Raw genomic sequence first — 23,106 nt, 5'->3', positions numbered from 1 at the left:
TCTGGGATTGAGTGGGCTGCGCTGCTCTCATTGCTTAGTTTTAACCACAATCTTTTTCTTTCTCAACAAAGACCAAGGCTCTAGCTCTTGCAAACCTCGTCCGCCCTGCACAGATAAGGATTATTTCTACACACACACGGTCTGCGACGCCAGTGGAGAGGTACGTGCCGGCCAGTCTGCCTTATTATCACAGGGCTGCCTCGGGAGTCACAAGTTTCTATTGTTTAGCACCGCAGTAACACTGTGCTCTTCTGTTCATGTTCAAAGCATTGACCGGTATTAGCTATTGAAAGGACACAGTTTACTTAAGTCATGCTCCTGTCTGCAAACCTTGACTTGCCTTTGTTACGCCCAACCCTGTAAGAGCCTGCAGTGGGCAGAGAGCGCACCGTGTGTTTGCTTTGTGCGTCAGGCAGCGCTCTGTCTCAGACTGGTCTGACCATTTCCCTGTCCTGTCGGCGGAGAGCTGGGCAGCTTCCCCCATTGGGTGTGTCTTTCACACCCAAACCTGGGGAAAGCAGACTGACTCCATGGGAGCAAACCCACTGCTGGCCCATTGGTTAGGATTGTGTCTTTTTACATATGAAGGGCACAGTGGGTCTGAACAACCGTGGCACTAAGTGTAGGCAGCATACAGGGCCTCACGCCACACGCTGAACGGTTCGGGGGTCTCCTGGTGCGCAGAACACAGTGAGGGCCACTGGAAGGCTCACTAAGTACTTAAAGGGGTACCACCCAATTCCTCTACACTGCCGTTAGGGTTTGCGTACTCCCAGCCATTGTCCTGCTTTAAATACACAGGCGTAACGACAGTGAGACAGCCTGGGGGGGCGGCTGTCAGGGAAGGGGAGTGTCATGGAGTCCCGGGCGATGCTCTGGAACTGCTCCCTACAAAGCCAGTCAGGACTTTGGGGAGCCTCCTCTCCCTCGGAGCAGACCGTCTTCAGGGCAAGAAGCTCACACGGCTTCACCTCCTGGGTCTCCCCTGGGAGCATTCAGCATATGTCCCTCCGTGTGCTTCCCACAGCAAGTCCGCCCAGGTGGGGTCCTGGGGAAGCCAAAGGGTTCTGCACCCCCCATTTCGCAGTCAGACGTGACTCTCAGCCAGCCAGTAAAACAGAGGTTTATTAGACGACAGGAACACGGTCTAAAACAGAGCTTGTAGGTCCAGCGAACGGGCCCCCTCCGCCGGGTCCATTCTGGGGCCCAGCGAGGCAGACCCCCGTCTGCCCTCCCTTCCAGTCCCCAGCTAGCTCCAAACTCCCATCCAGCCCCGCCTTCTCTGGGCTTTGTCTCTTTCCCAGGCCAGGAGGTCACCTGATCCCTTTGTCTCCAACACCTTCAGTTGGCACCTTTGCAGAGGAGGGGCCCAGGCCATCAGTTGCTAGGAGACAGAGTGTCAGGCATTTATGTACACTGGCCCTTTGCTCTGCAGCAACCATACACCCTTATCCCACCACCTAGATACTTAAGAACTGCATAGGGGAAACTGAGGAAAACATTAACAGTCCCACTTCGTCACAGGGAGTGAGCTAGACTTGGGAAGGCACCTGTGCGAGTACCTGCATGCAGGCTAGAGCCCAGTATGACTGCGGCATAGTGGTGCTGCCTGGAGCGGGACCTGCCAGCACACCCTGCTCTTGAGTACGGCCGGCGGGAAATGGAGTCTCTTCTCCATTCATTTTCGTTTGTTCTCTGGAAACGCACGTTTGCAGTCAAGGGGCTGGTGTGGGGTTTGATAACAACACAAACCTGAGCGATTGCCAGGAACCAGCCTCTTCTCCACACGGCTCCGCTTCAGCCAAACGGCCTTGTCGGTGTGGGAGCAGCCGTGACACAGTTCTTCAGCCTGCTCTAGTGCTGAGCTGTCCCAAGCCCTCTCCTCTGAACGCTCAGCCGCTGCCCAGCGCTCTCGGGCACTGCGGGGTCTGAGCAACTCCCAGTTTTGCCACATGTCTCCCCGCACGCCCCTGGGGGGCAGGGCAAAGCTGTTCTCCCACGTACAGCTGGGCCCCGAGGGCCGAAGTGACCTGTCACTCAGGAGTCTCTGGCGGAGCTGGGTAATGATCCCACGTCTCTCGGGTGCTGGGTGGGTGCCCTGAGCACTGAGCCATCTCCCCAGGTCAGGGACAGGTCCAACGTAACACTTCTCACCTCATCCCCTTGGGAGCATTCGTGTTAAAAATGGCACCAGATCCTCAGCCCAAAGGGAGTCTGGTGTTCCTGGCGGCAAGGCGGGCCCTGGAGGAGACAGACTGGAATGTGCCGTGGGGATCCTGGGCTGGCAGAATGGTGTGTAGAGGAGAGATACCAGCATAAGCTAGAGCAGCCAAAGGGCTGCTCTGCCTTCCTTTGCCCCACCAGCTCCCAGCAGCCAAGGATCAAGCTCCCTGGCTCTGTTTAAAGCCCCGCCCCTTTACATCCCAATGCACAGTCCTGGGGGTGGGAGCAGGGCTCTGGGAGTCTGCGCTGCTGGCTCCTGGTCCCAGCTCTGCTCTGCCTTGCTATGTGGCTTGGGAAAACCCTCAGCTGGGTGCAATGCGCTTCCCAGGCCCATGGTGAGGGTTGGTTAACAACTTTGCATGAAGTTTGGAGATCCTCCAGTGAAAGGGGCGTAGAACTGCAAAGCCTTGGCACGACAGCTCCTGCATCCTATCAGCAGCTGGCTCTGCTGCCTGCCAGCCTGCGGTGGGGTGGGGGAGCTTCCCTTCAGGATCAGGGTGGTTTCTGTTCAGAAGAAATCTCCACTCGCCTCCCCAGGGAGCGTGCTGGGCAGGGTGCAGAGTAGCCAATGGGAGTGTGTACGCGCTGACCACCCTGCCAGGGATCTCCTCTGGCATTACCCGCTGCACGGAGCCCCTGTGGGGCCTTATTCAGCCCAGCTGTGATGGCTGTTATTGCACACTGCTGGGGGAGGGGGTCCCATGTACAACAGCGTCTCCTTGTGGAGGTGATTCGTTTTCTGTCTCCCCACCAAGCTCACACCAGCTGCCAAGTGTCCCTGCCAGGCCCAGGCTGGGCCATGCCTACTCTCACCTGCTTTCTGTGCTCTTCCAGACTCAGTTAATGTTTAAGTGGGCAGAACCAAAATCCTGCAGCGAGGATCTGCCTACAGCCATGCAACTGCCCCCCTCAGGGGTGAAAACCAAGTGCCCACCCTGCAACCCTGGGTTCTTCAAAACCAACTCCAGCGCCTGTGAGCCCTGCCCATCCGGCTCGTACTCCAACGGCTCCGGTAATGTCACCCTGTCTATGTCGGCTGAGTCCGGCGGGACTGGAGCTCGGCTCTCCCAGCAAAGCACAGCCTGGGTTTTCTCCCCGTTAGCCATGCTCCGTGGGCCAGGGAATCAGGGCAGGTTTGAGTTCTTGAGCTGGGGTGAGTCACCAGCCCAGCCTTTTCCATGTTGCTAAATGGGAGGGTAGGCCTGGCTAGCTCCCTGTCAGGGCCCTGGGGTATGGAGAAGGGATCCCTGCACAGAAAGGGGCAGAACCCCCAGCCGTCTCCTCAGTGTGTTGTCAGGCAAGAAGGAGCATTTGGCTCTCCTGCCTCGCACAGGGCAGAGAACTAGGGACGCCCGCATCTCACTCATAGCTTGTGGTTGAGCCAGAGGCTGGATTTGAGAAAGAAACACTCCATCCCGTCCTGGAGAATCCACCCCATCCCTTAACCATTCCATTGAGTAATTGCCCTCACTTAAAATCTGCCCCTTATCTCTGCCTGAGCTTCTCTAGCTTCAGCTTCCGGCCACTGGATCCTGTTCCTTGGCATCCCCCTCTGACCATCCTCCTCTGCTCGTTCCATGTGTGCGTCCCGCCATGTGTCCCCATGGATTGCACACACAGCTAGGGAGGCAGCATGCCCTGGAAGTTGGCCCCCTCCATGGACTGGGAGTGAGACCGCTGGAGACTGCACCTTCCTGCTCCTGCTGCATGGAATCCATGGCCAAAGTGCAGCGCTCTCCACCCGCTTCCAAAGCTGCACTAGAGTAACATGGTTTCCCTCTGCTCCCAGGCTGCATCAGCTGTGCTGCTGGGACCGAGCCGGCGCTGGGCTTCGAGTACAAGTGGTGGAACACCCTGCCGGCTAACATGGAGACGACCGTCCTTAGCGGAATCAACTTTGAATATAAAGGGTTGGCAGGTACCTGTGCAGGGGCGTTTACCAGTGTGCTTTCCACAGGGGGCTGGCCGTGCTTCCCCTGTTGCAGGAGACGCTGCAGCTGCGGGGACTCGGTTAGCTCTCAGGATGAAGATGGCCCTCGAGTGGGCAGCTCTGCACCCAGGTTTTTGTCCCGGTGGCATGGACGGCGGGTATAATAGGCCAGGAGAGGCTCTGCTTCTGCCGCTAGACCCCTGGTTGCTCGGTTTTGGGGGGAAGTTTTGTTTTGTTATGCCCCATGCAGGTTCCTGGGCGGCTGAGGAGATGGTATGTGCTATTCAGCTTCCGGGATTCATTAGTATTCTCCCTGGACTCCAGAGAGAATACTGATGAACCCAGGAAGCTGAGTAGCAAATACGCTGCCTCAGCCGCCCCGGAACCTGCATGGGGCATAGCAAAAGCATCTTCCAGAGAAGAATCTGAGACGCTTTTCTTCGGGCAGCTTGGGGTCTGGGGAGGGGAGACGCGGCATGGCTGCAGCTGGCCCTGGACTCCTCCGGGCAGGTGTGGGGAGCTCAGAGGTTTGGCCAGCCTGGGGCTCCTCTGGCCGCATGGGGTGGGAGGGGGGAAGGAGGAGAGGGGGTCTCGGAGATCCAGCTGGGCAGGGGGTGCTTGTCCCTGCGATAGTTATCCTGGTACCATCCCTCGCACGGTTCCCCCGTCGTCCGGGACTAGCCGTGTCAGTACAGGCTCCTAAAGCAATGCAACAAACCCAAAGCAGCACCCAGGCAGTGGAGGGCGACTCGCCCACGCTTTGCCAGTGTCCGATGTGGCTCCCACCAAAGCCACTGGCTAAAACCCATCAGGGGGCACAAAGGTGCCCAGGAGGGGCGGGAGATGAGAATTCTTCTGTCACCCTCCCCACCAGGGGCAGCACTCCACCCCTCTGCCCAGGGGGAAGTGACTGCACAAAGCACCAGATGGGGTGTGACGCCCTCCACCTTGATCTGCCCCGTAAATGTCCTTTGTCCCTGTGGCACTGTCCTGGTGGTGGGTGTGCCCTGGAAGTCCTGAGAGGCTGTGACTGGTTCTGACTCTTGGCCTCTGCTGTTCCAGGGTGGGAGGTGGCTGGTGACTACATATATACAGCAGCAGGCGCCTCCGACAACGACTTCATGATCCTGACAATGGTCGTTCCTGGGTTCAGGTGAGAGCTGGGGTGACCTGCCTCTGGACTCACTGCGCCTGGGATTCCAGGCCCCAGAAAGCCGCAGGGGTCAGTGCTCCACAGGACCGATTTCAGCGGATCACTGCCCTGCGGGCAGGGGCTACACCTCAGTGCACAGATGAGCTCAGTTGGAAGGGCTGCCCTTGCTCCTAGCGCAGGAAGCTGGTTTTATTGATTATGCTCGTTCCAGCAGTGCCTATGGGCTGGCCAGGACTAGGCCTTGTCGTGTCAGGGGCTGTACAGACAGTCCCTAAGATCTCACGGTCTGACCAGACCAGACAGACCAGGGGGAGGGACGGGAGAACTGGGCAGCCGGGTTGGTGCCAGGACTTTGTGGGAGGTGGGTTTAGTTAGGAGGGGACAAATGACAGGGAGAGGGATGTGGAAGGAAAGTGGGGGCAGGGCAGCAGAGCTGGGGGGCAGAGGCAGGAGTGGAGTGAAGCTGAGGGAGGGGATTGGCTATTCGTGCCCATCAGCCCAGGGCAGGGAAAGCCTAGTCAGAGCTGTAGGAAGGACCCTGCTTTGGCCGTGGCTCCAGCCCCCCTCTGGCTGGCTCCTCCCTGCGGTTTTTCCCAAGGCCACGTGGTCTGGGGAGGGGTGGGCACCCCCGGGTCCTGGAGCCCCATAGGCAGGGCGTCTCCCCTGCACAGTATCTGGCCCAGGAGGGTGCTGGGAGATAGGCCCATTTTCCCCCTCTCCATGCAGCAGTCCCTGCTCTCGCTGCTCCTATGGGCCAGGTCAGACAGACTGAGGCCCAAACTCCATCACTGGGGTAAATCTGGAGTAAACCCACTCAGCGGGGTCACTGAGCAGAACCTGCCTCCCAGCGCTGGTCACCCTGACCTGGCGGGTCAGTGCTGCTCACCCAAGTGCTCTCTCAGTCCTCGCCGGTGCCTGACGCAGCCTGGGATCTGCTCTGTGTTCGCAGGCCCCCACAGTCAGTGCTGGAGGACGTCGAGAACAAAGAGGTGGCAAGAATCACCTTTGTCTTTGAGACCGTCTGCAGCGTGAACTGCGAGCTGTACTTCATGGTGGTAGGTCAGCTTGGCTGCTTCCTGCGCTAGTTCCATTCCCACAAATCGATGCTCTCTGCCGCCTGTATGAGGGGCCTCCCCTGCCCCATCACGCCCCCTACAAAGTGCTGTGGGCTGTCTTGTGGGCAAACATGCAGCTTTCAGGTCTCTGAGTTGAGTCCAGCCCGGTGAGCAGGGGCCAAAGGCCGGTTGATGGGTTGTGGGAGAAGCTTGCCCAGACGCTGCCAATGCTGTACCCGCTCTGGGTTAGGGGCTGTCTGTCTCCAGGGCTGTCACTCAAGCACTTCCCTGCAGCTCTGAATTCCCTTAACCCTGAAATGTCCTGTCCCCAAAGGGGCTGGACGAATGATCCCTGGAGAGGGGCATCTCTGAGTGCCCGCACCTCGCCCCACTATGCACACCCCTCCACCCAGCACACTACTCTCCTTGCCGCCCTGGCATGCTGAGGTCTCCCTCCCAGCTGCTGCAACCCACCACTCCTGTGCCTCAGTGTCCTGCCCTCACTGCCGTGTCCCCTGCTGCCCACCGGTCTGCCAGCCAGCACCATCCATCTGCATTGCCATGTGTGCCCGCTGAGTGCCGTCTCCCCTCTCAACCCGGTCCTGGGAGTGGCCATCACGTCCTGGCAGAGAGGTCAGGTGAGATTAGCAGGGTCTGGGTATCAGGGATGAGGCTTCTAACCAGCTACATGCACAACATGATCCCTTCCGCGAGGGGAAAGGACGGGAGCTTCAGCTTTGGCTGGGGGGTTCTCCATCTTGAATGGATAAAAGTGAGAGATGGTTGAACTACTATGTGCAAATGGTTCACACTGGCCGCGTGGTGTGCGTCCCTCCTGTTCTCTGATTGGTCTCCTGAGGTGCCTGGCATCACTTCTGCCCTGATTGGATGGCTGGAAGCTTTTCTAGAGCGAACACTAACTCAGGAACGTCTCGTGGGCAATTCACAAGTCGTGGCTAGGTCGGTGCCCAGTGGGCGTCTGACTGCACCACCCAAATGGCCCGGGAGTCACAGCACCTGAGTTACTCGCTCTGAATTCCAGCTGCAAAAGCTGAGCGCCCAAGTGGCTTTTGGAGCTGGGACCTGACAGCAGACGTCTCTGAGGTGCTTTGAAAGCTGCAGCCCGGCTGGGCTGTGACCCAAGAGGATTTGTGTCGTGAGGGCCAGCAGTGGGAGGGGACTTGGGGGTCTGGGTAATGAAACCCTTCTAGGTAGAAGTGACCACTCTGGTGCCCACTGACCAGTCCCTTTTGTCTTCCCACCCCATGGCAGGGCGTGAACTCACGGACCAACACGCCTGTGGAGACCTGGAACGGCTCCAAAGAGAAACAGTCCTACACATACATAATTGAAAAGAACGCCACAATGAGCTTCACCTGGGCCTTCCAGCGGACAGCATATCACGAGGCGGTAAGAGGGCAGCGTCCCAGTCCCAAAGCTCCTGGCTCCTCTCCTGTCCTGGAGACCATCTGTCCATGCCAGAAACTGGGATTTCCTTGCAATCAATTCTGGTTAGCAGTGTCCCTTCAGCAGAGGCTAGGCAGCTGTGCGCAGGGCACAGGTCTGGGGCTCGAGAGACCCCAGCTTCAGTTCCTCCCTCTGTCCCGGTGAGACCTTGGGCAAGTCCCTTAGCATCTCTGCCTGAGCTCCCGTCTGTGCAGTGGGGACGGTAGCTCCACCCTTCCTCCCAGGGTCACCACGTCAGTGCTTGCGAGGGGTTCAGATGCTGCGGGCCGGGGGCCAGGCCCCAAGGTAGGGAGCCGGGAAATGTCCCTTCATGTTCCTACCACGCAGTCCCAGGACAATCTCTGTGTTCCTGGCACGCCCTGGGGCAGCACTGTGGGTGCCGGAGGCTCACGGGGCTCCCTCTATTTCAGGGAAGAAAGTATACGAACGACGTCGCCAAGCTCTACTCAATCAACGTGACCAACGTGATGGATGGGGTGGCCTCTTACTGCCGGCTCTGCGCCCTGGAGTCCTCGGGCTCCTGCACCTCCTGCCCGCCTGGGAACTACATTGACCGAGCCTCCGGCGCCTGCCACCCGTGCGCACCCAACACTTACCTGAAAGCCCACCAGCCCTATGGCAGTCAGGCCTGCATCCCCTGTGGCCCCGGCACAAAGAGCAACAAGGTGTTGTCCCCTCTTCCTCCCTCTTACCCATGATGATGTGGGGCTGGTGCACCAGGTGCTGCACAAACACCCACGCTGAGTCAGCCCCATCTTGAGCAGGCTTGTCCTGCAGCCTGGTGTGTGTGAGCAGCCTCGTACCTCCAGTGACGTCATGTGGGCAGATTGACCGGCTTGCCTGGATCTGACTGCAGGATCCGGGTCGGGTCCCTGGCATAGGTGCCGACTCCATGGGTGCTCTGGGGCTGGAGCACCCATGGGGAAATATTGGTGGGTGCTGAGCACCCACCAGCAGCCAAGCTCCCGGCCCCACCCTGAGGGCAGACTTGGGGCGGAGACTTTAGGGAAAGTGGTTGGAATGGGGGCGTGACAAGGGTGGAGTCGGGCAGAGCCGGCGCTGGGGGGGTCGAGCACCCACCGGCGCCAGGAGAAGTTGGCGCCTATGGTCCTGGTAAGGGAGAGCTCCCCTGGCTCTGTTCAAACTCGCAGTGACTGCACCAAACTCGCAGTGACTGCACGTGTTGCAGACCTCCCCAACCACAGGGTGAGGTCGCCGAACCAGTGCAAGTCTCTTTCCTGCTGGGCTGATGGGTTTGTAAAGTGTGATCCCGAGTTCAAGTTCCTCTCTCCTGTGCGGAATCCAGGCTGCCACGCAGTTGGCGGCCCGCCCATCAGTAGCAGACGGGCAGGGCTGGGCCTATAGTGAATGCAAAGGGGATTTTTTTCTGAGGCTGCTGGACATGTATTGTGACAACGTTCCTCCTCTATCTTGGTGGGTCCTGCGCTTATTGGTGGATTTTCTTGCCTCAGAGATTCACCATGTGGGTTGGGGAACAGCCCAGAGACCTTCCCCTCTGGAAGAACCCACAGTCCAGGTCAAGTGGGAGGTTTGGGGGAACCCGGGCCGGCTCTCTACTCCGGGTTCCAGCCCAGGGCCCTGTGGACTGCAGCTGTCTATAGTGCCTCCTGTAACAGCTGCATGACAGCTACAACTCCCTGCGCTACTTCCTGATGACCTCCACCAAACACCTTCCTTAGTCTCACCACAGGACCTTCCTCCTGGTGTCTGATAACGCTTGTGCTCCTCAGTCCTCCAGCAGCACACCCTCTCACTCTCAGCTCCTCGCGCCTCTTGCTCCCAACTCCTCACACTCGCACCACAAACTGAAGTGAGCTCCTTTTTAAAGCCCAGGTGCCCTGATTAGCCTGCCTTAATTGATTCTAGCAGTTTCTTCTTAATTGGCTCCAGGTGTCCTAATTAGCCTGCCTGCCTTAACTTAGGGTTACCATACGTCCGGTTTTTCCCGGACATGTCCGGCTTTTCGGCAATCAAACCCCCGTCCAGGGGGAATTGCCAAAAAGCCGAACGTGTCCAGGGAAAATGCCGTCTGGACACTTCCCCTCCTGCGGCGGCTCTGCTCCTCCCCTGACTCTTTGGCTCTGTTTAAGAGCCGAGTGCTAGGGGCTTTGGGCAGCCCCCATACCTCCGGACCCTGCGCCACCAGAGCCCGGGAGGGGAAGTGCCGGGCCGGGGGCGCAGGGTCCGGAGGCATAGGGGCTGCCCGAAGCCCAAGCGCTACCGGCTTCACGGTTTGCCAGGCAGCCTCCAGACTCTGCGCCCCCAGCTGGGCGCTTCTCCTCCCGGGCTCCAGCTGCGCTGAGGAAGCGCCGTCCGGGGGTGCAGGGTCTGGGGGCTGCCCAGCAAACCGTGAAGCCGGTAGCGCTCGGGCAGCCCTTTTCACGTGGCTGGGAGTGGGAGGGAGGAGGGGGCGGAGTTAGGGTGGGGTTGAGCCGGGGAAGGGGCGGAGTTGGGGCGGGGCTGGGGTGGGAAATGGGCGGGGCCAGGGCCCCATAGTGGGTCCTCTTTTTTAATTTGTTAAATATGATAACCCTGCTTAACTGGTTCTAGCAGGTTGCTGATTATTCTAGTGCAGCCCCTGCTCTGGTCACTCAGGGAACAGAAAACTACTCATCCAGTGACAGTATATTTGCCCTCTACCAGACTCCTGTACCCCACTGGTCTGGGTCTGTCACAGTATGTTCTGTGGTACCAGAAGTGCTAAGGCAGTCCACTGCCTGGGTCACCACACAGGGTCTCCAAGGCCTGGTCTGCCCATATCATTCGTGCTGACCATGCTCCAATTGTCCTGTACATGGCCAGATTCTGCCGGGAGTTACATTGACAAATCCAGCAACTGTTGACTTCAAGACTTATCCTAGTGTGGAACTGACAGAATTCCCAGCAGAATGGGCCTCCCGAGACTTATTTCCTTAGAATCTTTTTTTCTCTCCCCTCCGCCCCCAGTTTTTCCTGCCTTTAGCTTAGGCTGGGTCTACACTACCCACCTGAATCGGCAGGTAGAAATCGACCTCTCGGGGATTGATTTATCGCGTCCCTGAATCGACGCTCTTACTCCACCAGCGGAGGTGGGAGTAAGCGCTGTCGACGGGAAGCCGCAGAGGTCGATTTTGCCGCCGTCCCTACAGCGGGGTAAGTTGGCTGCGATACGTCGAATTCAGCTACGCTATTCGCGTAGCTGAATTTGCGTATCTTAAATCGACCCCACCCTGTAGTGTAGATGTAGCCTTAGATCCTGTAACATTGGAGTGGGGGTGGAATTCCGGGCTCAGAATGACACAAGGCCAGTGTGTACATCCCTAGATAAAACTCTTTCATTGCCACCGAACCTGCATGGCACGTGGGGCAACACGGACAGTGCGCCCACAGCAAGGGTGGCCCAGTGCTGAGTGCGCTAGCCTGGGCTGGGGGACACTTGGGGTCAGTCCCCTGCTCTGCTTAGGCTCCCTGGATGACCTTGGTCTCTGTTCCTCAGTCTGTGAAATGGGATAATGGCCCTGCCCGGAGGGTGAATACAGGGCAGATTCTGATCTGCCACATAACACAGTGACTGGGGCCAGGTAAATTACTTGAGTCCCTGTAGAAATGCCCATGTCCTTCCATGTGTCAGGGACGCTGCTGCCTTAAAACACAGCCCATCCAGAGGCCATTTTTTTTAGTGTCCCTGAGCCAGCAGCAGCTGTTCAGCATGCTCTGGAAGGGCTCGTACTGGCTGACTGATGTTCCTCCCCCCAGATCCATTCGCTGTGCTACAACGACTGCCGCTTCTTGCTTGACAAGGACGGCAGGACCCTGGAGTACGACTTCTCAGCACTGGCCAACAGCACGTCCTTCGCAGGCGGGCCAAGCTTCACCTCCAAGGGGCTGAAATATTTCCATCACTTCAGCATCAGCCTGTGTGGGAACCACGTGAGTGCACGGGGGCGTTCCTGTATCCTCTGCTGACCCCCGCAGCCTGGGGCAGCTGAGGCTGGGATTTCAGCCAATGCCGGTGCTAAATCTGGCTGCTTTTGTCTGCTTATGTATTGGCACCACCAGCAAGAATGGGAGTGGTGTTGAGATCTGCACTGACTTACCACTCGGGTTGACACATCTAGTGTTATTCTGCAGAGCTGACGATGCGCCAAAGGCGGCATGGTACGTTGGCAGTCGCCCCACTGACATTAGGCCAGGGCACCAGTGGTAACACCCAAGTTCCTATGGAAAGTGCCATAGGATCTTTAATGTCCACAAGCATCAAGGTGTCGTGCATTTAGATAAGAACGGCCAGATTGGGTCAGACCAATGGTCCATCTAGCCCAGGATCCTGTCTTCCAACCAATGTCCCAGAGGTAATGAACAGAACAGGAAATCATTGAATGATTCATCCCTTGTCGTCCACTCCCAGCTTCTGACAGTCAGAGGTTTAGGGACACCCAGAGCATGGTGCTGCATCCCTGCACATCCTGGCTAATAGCCATTGATGGACCTATCCTCCATGAATTTATCTTGTTCTTTTTTGAACCCTGTTATAGTCTTGGTCTTCACAACATCCTCTGGCAAAGAGTTTCACAGGTTGACTACACATTGTATGAAGAAATACTTCCTTTTGTTTGTTTTAAACCTGCTGCCTATTAATGTCATTCGGTGACCCCTAGTTCGTGTGTTATGAGAAGGGGTAAAGAACACTTCCTTATTCACTTTCTCCACACTGTGATGGGGTGCCTGCGATGGGCCACGCTGAGAATGCCATACTCAGGGCAGACTGCAAGAAGCAGAGCAGACAATCCCCCAAACTGGTGGCTATTTCTATAGTTAGATACACCAGGACAGTAACAAAAGAGCTTCTGTGGCGCTACACTGGTTAACCAGAAGCCAAACACTGTCCCCTTTAGCATTCCAGCCCTTGGTGCCCATCCTGACAAACAGGTTACTGAAAACCCAATTCACCATCTGTGAGGTTTTACTAATCCCAAAGGATCAGACACTTACCCTCAGATCAGTATGTATCTCAGGTCTTACCCAGATATCATTGTCATTAGCTGATTGCTGTCAGCCAATCCTTAGTACACTAACTAGAGGTTTATTAAGAAAAGGAGAGCTATAAATGGTTAATAAATCATATACATACAAATGATTGCAAAGTCCTTATATCAGGTTTATAGCAGTGATGGAACGGCCGGCTTGTAAAGTCTCTCTGGTAACTTGCGAGAGATTGGAAGGTCCCCTCAGTTCAAAATGCTCCTTGGAGTTGTAAATCCACAGTCCAGAGAATTGGAGCAGGAAAGAGGCAAAATGGAGATGTCTCAGGGGTCTTTTATATCCTCTGCCATGTACATAGAAACTTGCTGTCCCAAACAAAGCCCACAACCATGGTGGGTGGAAAGTTACTGGCCCAAGATGGAGTCCAGGGGCACATGAGCATATCACATGTTACCAATAGCCTCTGTGTTTCAATGTTAGCACCTAGCGGTGTATGCATGTCACAAATAACGACTCATTTTATTTCAGAGACTTAAGTTTAATAACCGGATAAAACACACAATTTTGGTCAAACAGGATATGACAAGGAGGAGCAGTCTTGCAGATAGGGCTCTCCTAACTCCATCTTTCATTGGGAAACCAGTCCTTAGGCGTGAAGGAACCGGGAACACACAAAGAATGTGGTGGGGGAGTTTGGGGAAGGCATTGTCACGGACTCACAGATCGTGCCCATTCTTGGCCCCGTGTGGTCCCTGGGGGGGTGCCCCTTTCAGTACGACAGCCCTTCTCAGGGGTCCACTCTCTCTCGGGGTCAGGCCCCACCACCTCCTGGAGCCACACCTCTCTGAGCATTAGCACACCTGTTTCTCGCCATTGGCCCCCTCAGGGAGTCCACTCGCTCTGGACCCCCCGGGCCTCCACCCCCAAAGGGGTTGATGCAACCCTGTTCTCTAGACTGGAGTGACACTCAGCCAGCGTAAAACAGGAGGGTTTAGTGAGAGTTAAATACAGCACAGGAAACTCTCAGGGCCTCAGGCCTGGCCTCCCTCAGCCCAGCACATCCCAGTCTCTCTGCATCCAGGTGGGCTCTGCCTGCTCCCCCTCTCCACCCTGAGCCTCCTGCTTCCCAGCTGGGCATCTGAGATCCCCGGCCCCAAGCCCCGCCTCTGTCCATTGTCTTCTCTCCAGGTAAACAGGGTCGTAAACTGGGGCCTCCTCTCCTCGCTTCTGTCCTCTGGCTGGAACCGTCTGGTTAGGTCACTGGGTCCTCACTCTGCAGCCCATTGTTCTCCCACTGGCCAGAACTGGCTGCAACTCCTGAGCTGGGTCTCCGAGTCGGGGTCTCAGGTCACCAGTCGCTGGGGTATCTATCCTCCAGGCCATTGGCTGGGATCCCAAGTTCCCTCTCCGGTCCTCTGTAACAACAAACTCCCTCTCCCCTCACCTCGTTAAACCAGTAACACCCAGGGAAACTGAGTCCCACCCCCTCTGCATGGAAACCATTGAAACCCCACCGAAAACAAGAAAAAACAAAAATCCCCCACTTCGTCACAGGCATGGACCAGAGTTCTGTAGTGGCTGGAGGGGGAGTTGGGTATGGGCTCAGATTGCAGGGTAATAGGGACTTTCATCATCTCTTTCATAGAATATCAGGTTTGGACGGGACCTCAGGGGGTCATCTAGTCCAACCCCCTGCTCAAAGCAGGACCAATCTCCAACTAAATCATCCCAGCCTGGGTTTTGTCAAGCCGGGCCTTAAAAACCTCTAAGGATGGAGATTCCACCACCTCCCTAGGTAACGCATTCCAGTGCTTCACCACCCTCCTAGTGAAAAAGTTTTTCCTAATATCCAATCTAAACCTCCCCCACTGCAACTTGGGACCATTACTCCTTGTTCTATAATCTGGTACCACTGAGAACAGTCTAGATCCATCCTCTTTGGAACCCCCTTTCAGGTAGTTGAAAGCAGCTATCAAATCCCCCCCTCGTTCTTCTTTTCTGCAGACTAAATAATCCCAGTTCCCTCAGCCGCTCCTCATAAGTCATGTGCTCCAGCCCCCTAATCATTTTTGTTGCCCTCTGCTGGACTCTTTTCAATTTTTCCACATCCTTCTTGTAATGTGGAGCCCAAAACTGGATACAGTACTCCAAATGAGGCCTCACCAATGCCGAATCGAGGGGAATGATCACATCCCTTGATCTGCTGGCAATGCTCCTACTTATACAGCCCAAATTGCCGTTAGCTTTCTTGGCAACAAGGGCACACTGCTGACTCATATCCAGCTTCTCGTCCACCGTAACCCCTAGGTCCTTTTCTGCAGAACTGCTGTCTAGCCACTCGGTCCCTAGTCTGTAGCAGTGCATGGGATTCTTCCATCCTAAGTGCAGCACGTTGCACTTGTCCTTGTTGAACCTCATCAGATTTCTTTTGGCCCAATCCTCTAATTTGTCTAGGTCCCTCTGTATCCTATCCCTACCCTCCAGCATATCTACCTGTAACCCTTCTGCCCATCTAAGTTGGCAGCAACAAGGGCCGGGTTCTGTATCTAGGGGTTCCGTTTCAGTAACGCAATGCAAAACCGGCTCGAGCCCCCACCCAGTGACCTGGGACAATTACATACCACCCCCTGGGCGCCTCTAAGAGGCAATACTTCCCCTCTCGCAAGCACAGAATCTGAGTGTAACAGAAAATGTTTAATAACATGAGGTAAACGACATCATCGTTAAATTGGAAAAACACCACAAACAGGCTTCATGAGCAAAAAAACCCACCCCAGCAAATTGGGCTGTGTCCTTTCCCTTTGGTTCTTGAAACCAGCAACCCAAGGATCACCAAAGTCCCAAAAGTCCAACAACCCCCCAAAGTCTCTGTCCCTGGTCAGTGCAGCCCCAGAGTTCAAGCAGGAGGGGGAGGCACGCAGGGTGTTAAGGGGCACCTTACGTGATCCAAGGCCGACCGGCTGCCTCTCCGTGGGGTTCCGCCGCAGCCTTCTCCACGAGCCGCTCCACTCCACCAGCTGTCCCATGAGCTGCTCCCGCCGTCCACGAACTGCTCTGGCAGCTGCTCCACTCTGCTCACCGACCTGTGAGCCACTCAGATCTGCTCCACTTCAGCTGTTCCTTGGGCCGCTCCCACAAGGCTCCACTCGCTGCTTCTCCAGCCGCTCCGCCCTGCTCACCGACCTGTGAGTCACTCAGCTCCGCTCCAACCGTCCCCATGAGGCTCCACTCTGCTAGCTGCTTTGCCAGCCGCTTAGCAATATAGCTTCAGGCTCCCCCACTAGTTAACACAGCCTCAGTGATCTCAGCTCTTTTGTGATTTCAGCTCATAGTAGGCGAGCCCCAGTGCTAGTGCATCATTGGCCCAAAGTGAATTCAGCTCAGCAGTCTGTAATTAGACTTCCAATGGAATCAAAGTTAGCTCTGACATTCAACAGTGGAGAGAAGAGGTAGTGTAATTGGTGTCTCAACCCCTCAAGAAGGGGGGGGTATACCATCAGGTATAAATACCTGTCTCCATCCTCTCTCTATTCACTGGGTTTTGTCAAGCAAGTGCTACTTAGGTAATGGTGATGGACTCACTCACACAACAGGTTCACTGCCCTTGATTCACAGAATCAGGGTAACAAAACTTTATTCTTCCTGCCCCAATAACAAAGAAACTGGGGATCCCACACCAGCCAAAGTAACCACTTTGAGTTGCTGTTGTTTCATGCCAGGCGAGTGGGTGTGCCTATGCAAACAAGATCAGCCCCTGGAGTTCTTTTCCACACTCGCCATAATTCACCACCAGATGTCAGGGTAGAGCTCATCCTGACTCTGCTTACATACCACTCCTCCCAGTTTAGTGTCATCTGCAAACTTGCTGAGGGTGCAGTCCACGTCATCCTCCAGATCATTAATGAAGATATTGAACAAAACCAGATCTTCAGGAGCTTTATCTGGACCTCCAGGAGCTTTATAATATGCTCTTGACCCTGTGTCCTCCCCTGGCTATCCAGCCTCAATCTTTCATTGATTGTCTCCATCCACGCTCTTGTTTTGCGAAGTGCTGCATTACTTATCTGCCGGAGGCACTCCACCTGTATGGAGGAGTGGGTCTTCAAGGGCATATCTGCAGAAGGCAAACAAACAATGAACAGAGACTGTATTGTGAGTGCACTCACAGCTTGAATCACAGAAGTTACACACACCTCTTTCTCACTGTCCCTTGGCTAGCACACCGGTCGCTGCACTTCCCAATTATGGTGAGTTCACAGGGCGGGAGGGCAAGGGGGAAAGGGCAGGAAGGGACAAAGGGTGATTTGCGAAGGGGGTTACTGTGAACTGTGAGCGGCTAGAGAGCCTTGAATATTCATGTCCCTTTTCCTGCATGCCACTAGCAATCAGCCCATAGGTATCGAAGTTCCTCTCCTCCCAAGCTCAGCAGATCCAACAGCTCCCGTGTCCTCCACCCGGGAGAGCATCTGCTGCAGAAAGCCAGTGTGGTCAGCTGGGAAGATCCTGTGTGAACTGTGCCCAGAGCAAACAGGCAGAGGAATTTCAAACATTCCTGGGGGAGGGGTGCATATCTCTGTACCTTCAGGGCAGGAGAGTTCAAACTGCTGACCAGAACAGTCATGATGGGCATTGTCGGACACCTTCTGGAGACCAATTAGGGCGACAAAATCAAGCGCAGTGTCTATACTGACGTCACTCTAAGTTGCAAAAAGCTCTATGCCACTCGTCGAGGTGGTTTTATGATGTCGGCCTAACGGGTGTTACGTAGGCAAGAGCAGTATTGCAGTGTGTACACCTCCACTGTTTTGTCAACAAAACTGTGTAGTGTAGCCAAGGCCTAAATCAAGAAGTGCCTCTCCCCTTATGGGTTTCAGAACTCTCCAAGTTTCGTGTTTAGAAACTTTATCTCTGCATCCCGTCCTGAGGTGACATGTACCCAGGCAATATGGGGACAGTTGATATCCCCCATTATTATTGAGTTGTTTTTTATAGCCTCTCTAATCTCCCTGAGCATTTCACAGTCATCACCACCATCCTGGTCAGGTGGTCGGTAGTATATTCCTATACTTTTATTGATCAAGCATGACATTTCTATCCAGAGATCCTACGGCACGGATTGATTCATTTCAGATTTTTACTCTATTGGACTCTCTGCTTTCCCATACGGTGCCGCTCCGCCACCAGCACGACCCGCTCAGTCAGTCCTGGATATTTTGTACCCTGGTATTACCATGTCCCATTGATTAGCATAATTCCACCAAGTTTCTGGGATGCCTGTTACATCAATCTCCTCATTTAATACCAGACTCATGTTCACCAATCTTAGTATTCAGACTTCTAGCATTTGTATACAAGCACTTACAAAATGTGTCACTGTTTAGCTGTCTGCCCCCATGTGATATAATTGAATGGGACTCTTTTGCATTTGACTTTCTCTTGGGTTCCTACTTGTACTTTTATCAACTTCTATCATCTCCTCTTTACTAGGATATTGAGAATCCTCGTTAATAGATCCAGTCACAGCCCTACCCCAACCCTCTTTTGGTATGAACTGAAGGATCCCAAAGCACTTTGAAAAATACAGACATTTTGCACCACTGAGATGCAGCCACCTCTGGTGTGTAGGGGTAGTAAGCAGTGTACAGAAACACAGGATGATTGAGAATGAAGCAGATCTTTATTTTGTCTCCTGATGGCCAAAATCTTGTAGCCCTGTAATGAGTTGTTTGGAGATGTAAATGACTTGGGGTGAAATTCAGCCCGTATAAAATGAGGCACCATGCTCGGCACCCGGAGGCAGGACGGGTGGGCTCTCTCCCAGGGGCACTAAGTGGCACCATGGACACACACATCTTTCATTTAGAATTGGGTCAGGTCAGTTCAGTGCAGCTGAGCCCACAAGTGGGCTGAGTCTGTGTAGGGGGACCAGACAGCAAATGTGAAAAATCAGGACAGGGGGTGGGGGGTAATAGGAGCCTGTATCAGAAAAAGACCCAAAAATTAGGACTGTCCTTATAAAATCAGGACATCTGGTCACCCTAAGTCTGTGTTTGTGGTGTGCTTGCTGCTTAACTGAAATATACCATGTGCTCTGTTTGTTTAGGGGACCCTATGCTGACCATGTGTAGGCTGAGCCTAGCGGCCTGCTAGGCAAGGCTGAGAGCTTCTTAAGGAGGCTGTAATCCCTAAGCCTTTTAGCACCCATCAACCCTTAGCCAGGGGACGGGGCTACTCAGGGAGACCAAGACTTTAAAAAGCCTGCTCCTAAGTGATCAGAGGAGCTAGCGAACAGGAGCGGCTAACAGGGGAGTTTTGCAAGGGGGAGTGTGAGCAGGGGCTAGAACTCAACATTCTTTAAACTTAAAAGCCCAAAACACCCCCTTGTTATAAACAAAACATCAACAAAGGAACAAGCTGCAGGAGTAAAAAAAGAATGCAGGCAGAGTGCAGGAACAGAGTGGGGGCTACCCAGTTTATTGCACCCAATGCAGCATGTATGATTACCTTCCCTATGGGCAGGTGGCGTATGTGTGCACTCGGTGCAAGGAGCTCCTGGCCCTCAGAGACCGTGTATGGACTTTGGAGACCAGAGTGGCTGAACTGGAGGAGCTGAGGGAGACAGAGAGGTACATAGATGAGACTTTCTGGGACACAGTAGAACAGTCCCACCTCTGGTCTGACAGCCTCTGTGCTGTTGAGGAGGATGACAGTCTCAGGGAAGGAGAACATCCAACTGGAGCAGAGGGAAACGATCCAATAGTTGGGACCCTCCTTCCAGATGATGTCGTGGTATCCTGTCACACTGAGGATACCCCTCCGGGGAGGGAACTATTAGCCAGGATGGGCAGGAATGGTGTCCGTAGCCTCTGTTTGCCAGAAGCTGGGAATGAGTGACAGGGAATGAATCACTTGATGATTACTTGTTCTGTTCATTCCCTCTGGGGCACCTGGCACTGGCCACTGTTGGAAGACAGGATACTGGGCTAGATGGGCCTTTGGTCTGACCCAGTAGGGCCGTTCTTATGTTCTTATGAGTTTGCTGGTCAGGCAGTGCCTTAGCAGGTGGGTTTTACTTAGTAATCTCCATAGATCCAAGTGCCAACACAGGCTGCTGCAGCTATGGAGAGGCCCAGGAGAGTAACGGGGTCTCACAGGTCTGGGCTGAGAAGTGTTGTCAGAGCCGTACGGAGACATTCACCTCAAATCCCCGCACCACGTGTGGCTCGGCCCCCTCCCCCAGAAAGCAGAGTGCTGGCGCCGGACAAGGGCTGACTGCTTTGCTCCTTAACCCTAGGGAAGGAAGATGGCCACCTGTACGGACAATGTCACCGACATGCGGGTCCCCGACGGGGAGGCAGAGTTCTCAAAATCGGTCACCTCCTACGTGTGCCAGTCCATCATCGTCCCCTCTGACGTGATGGGCTACAAAACCATAGTGTCCTCTCAGCCCGTGAGCCTGGCTGACCGTGTCATAGGTAGGTGCTGCTTCCCCGGTCCAGGGATGGGGACTGGCCTTCCAGGCCTGATCCAGCCCTGTCCCACACCAGAGCGCTCCTGGGCACCTGGGCACAGTGGGGTGACCTGCACCTGCTGCCATGGGTGGAGAACTGAGGTTGGACGGTGGTTTGCGGTGGGGTCAGTGACTCCACTCAGGGCAGGGAGGATTGGGCCTGCAGCCCCTGTGTTAGGCCCAGAGTCTGCAAACTGGCCTCTTGCCCTGCTCCACTGAGAGGCACCTTCTCGGTGTAAGGCCAAGGACTGCTGCTTCGAGTAGTGTCCCATGGGTGTCCCCCCCCCCTTGAGGTTCTTTTAACTTTAGGTGCCTTTGCGCCCCACACGCCTTGGATCGGAGATTTTAGGCAGCAGTGTCCGTTCAGCCTGCTCATGCGCCCTCCCTGCCTCGCACCCCGCACCAGGGCTAGCGCTGTGTGGGCAAACCACCTCAGTTCCTTCTCAGCCGCGTCTGAGCTGAGATTGCCATAACTGTATTTCTTTCTCTTGCTCATGATAGTTGGCGTTAGTTCCTTGAGTTTCCCTTAGTTAGTGGCCGTAATCCCTTTCCTCTCTTTCTTTAATTTACAAAAAAAAAAATTCAAAAAAAATTTCTTACTGGGATAGCGACTGTTGCTGATCCATCTTTTTTCCTCCTTACTTTTTCCACTCAGGGGAAGTGAAACCCGGGAAGGGTATGCCCGGTTCCCCAAGGTTTAAACATTGCCTTTCAGGCTGGGAGGCTATCCCGGCCAGTCACGGATATTCCCGCTGTATATGCTGTCGCGGGGAGTCATGTGTTCCTCAGAAGTGTAATTTCTGCCTCAAGTTAAAGTTGAGGGCCAGAAAGAACCAAGAACGAAAACTGCGTCTCCTTACGATGGAGCGCTAGCTCCAAACGGCCTCTGCCCCCGGCCCAGGGACTCCCCTTGTACAACAGTCCCTGACCAGGCCAACCACGTCAACTTCCTTGGGAAAACACACCCCAAGAGCTTTGAAGAGGAAATAGTTGAAATCCTCTCAAAAAATCTCTAGGAAGCAGTTTCAAGTCCCCATGGTAGATAATTTGCCGCAAAGAAATGGTCCCCGGCCAGGTCGACCACCTCGGCACCCACGGGTCTGTGACTCGGTACCCATGAGGCTGCAGGCTCCTCAAGTACCTTCGCTGCCGGCAAGCCTAAGGACTTTTAAGGGCTCCGGCTCTGGAAGATTGGTACTGTCAGGTGAACAGAGTGGTACAGAGAAGACCAGCTCTTCTGCACCAGTACTGGCAGAGTCCCCTAGGGCCTCGGTACCTAGTACTTCGGCTCCATAAAAGATCAGACCTACACCTATTGGCCATTCATCAAAGCACATGAGACTTCTGGTACCGTCAGCACCTTGTGGCAGAGCCGCCTCTGCAATCTCACTTCATCAGTACTGCCCATCCCGGTACCGCAGGAGTTTCCTTTTCCTAGGGACTTGGTGGTTTCAGAAACCCCTGAATCGCCCCTGCTCAGCTGCAACACGTTCCTGGTACTGATCACCTCCCATTCCTTGGAGATGCACACGATACCGATGGAGTCTCCCTTTACTTCCAGGACTGGTTGTGATGGTGCTACCCGTGGGAGCCAGCTGAGGTCACTCAATCAGGGTGAACTGCAAACAAAACGGGGCAGACAAACCCCAAACGCTGGTGGTTATTCCAATCCTTAGATTTATCAAGCCAGCACAAAACAGCTTCTATAGTACCTCACTGGTTACTCAGAAGTCCAAACAACGCAGTTCCCTTAAAGTACCCAGCCTCAGGCCTCCGTGCAGACACACCTGTCAGATATGATGATGATTATTGAAAATCTCACTTCATCATATAAAATAAAAGGTTCTTCCAATCCCAAAGGATCAGCCACATACCTGGTTTCAATTATAACTTAGATCTTACCCAAAATACACACTATAGTCAATTCTTTTTAACTAAGCTAAAATTTATTAAAAAGAAAAGAGAGAGAGTGTTGGTTAAAAGATCAATATACATACAGACTTGAATTCAATTCTTGAGGTTCAGATGCATAGCAGAGGTGAGCTTGTAGTTGCCAAAAGTCCTTTTAGAAATAGTCCATAGGTTATAGTCCAATGTCCATATTCATGGTGGCTCCAGTCAATAACTGGGGATCTCAATCCTTATGGCTTAAGATTTCCCCCTCTTGAAACCCAAAGCAGACTTGAGATGCAGCAGGATTGTGTCCTAGGGTTCTTATACATTTCCAGCAGCCTTTTGGCCTGAGAAAACAATAGGCTTAATTCTCCTTCCAAACATCCTGGCAATTAGCACAGGGTAATTTATTCATTAAACAGTTCAGATACAGGTTACCACAACCTTCAAAGAGACATATAGACAATAATACTATTTCACTCAAGTATCATCATAAATGTTAATATTCCTTTTTGATCTTTGAATTGAAGTTACAGCAATAGACAAGACTTGTTTGCTTACATCACAAGACCTGAGCAAACACCTACCCTTGAGATCTCTAACAATGTAGACTTGCATTTCAAAGCTCTATTCATTTACATATCTTCCTAACCAGTTTCTACAGTTCACCCATGGGTCAGGTCAGTCGGTGAGTTAATTAACTCTTTCTGGCCCTGTCATCTTCCAGTGAAATATTATTTTACACTCATAACGTCACAGTGGTCCACCTTTGCCCAGCGATGAAGAGGAAGACGATGATGGGGATTTTTCATCAGTCTCCCTGATTCTGTCCAAGGCTCTCCTTTTGGCTACCAATGAGCCCACCTTCCTGAGATCTCTACAGACCCAGCTT

General features: G+C 54.2%; 1 protein-coding gene across 1 annotated transcript in view; it reads left to right on the top strand.

The window, feature by feature from the left end:
* Positions 1 to 23,106, top strand: part of ELAPOR1 (endosome-lysosome associated apoptosis and autophagy regulator 1) — an 82,136-nt gene that overhangs the window by 49,632 nt on the left and 9,398 nt on the right. The window contains exons 8-16 of the mRNA XM_034768834.1: positions 72 to 160; positions 3,058 to 3,235; positions 4,013 to 4,141; positions 5,216 to 5,306; positions 6,256 to 6,361; positions 7,634 to 7,771; positions 8,239 to 8,493; positions 11,585 to 11,758; positions 20,106 to 20,286. Coding sequence (XP_034624725.1) covers positions 72 to 160; positions 3,058 to 3,235; positions 4,013 to 4,141; positions 5,216 to 5,306; positions 6,256 to 6,361; positions 7,634 to 7,771; positions 8,239 to 8,493; positions 11,585 to 11,758; positions 20,106 to 20,286 — 1,341 coding nt within the window. The remainder of the gene's footprint in view (positions 1 to 71; positions 161 to 3,057; positions 3,236 to 4,012; positions 4,142 to 5,215; positions 5,307 to 6,255; positions 6,362 to 7,633; positions 7,772 to 8,238; positions 8,494 to 11,584; positions 11,759 to 20,105; positions 20,287 to 23,106) is intronic.

The sequence above is a fragment of the Trachemys scripta genome, chromosome 4, assembly GCF_013100865.1.
Source record: "Trachemys scripta elegans isolate TJP31775 chromosome 4, CAS_Tse_1.0, whole genome shotgun sequence".
Lineage (NCBI taxonomy): Eukaryota > Metazoa > Chordata > Testudines > Emydidae > Trachemys > Trachemys scripta.
This window is presented reverse-complemented; position numbering and strand designations above follow the sequence as displayed.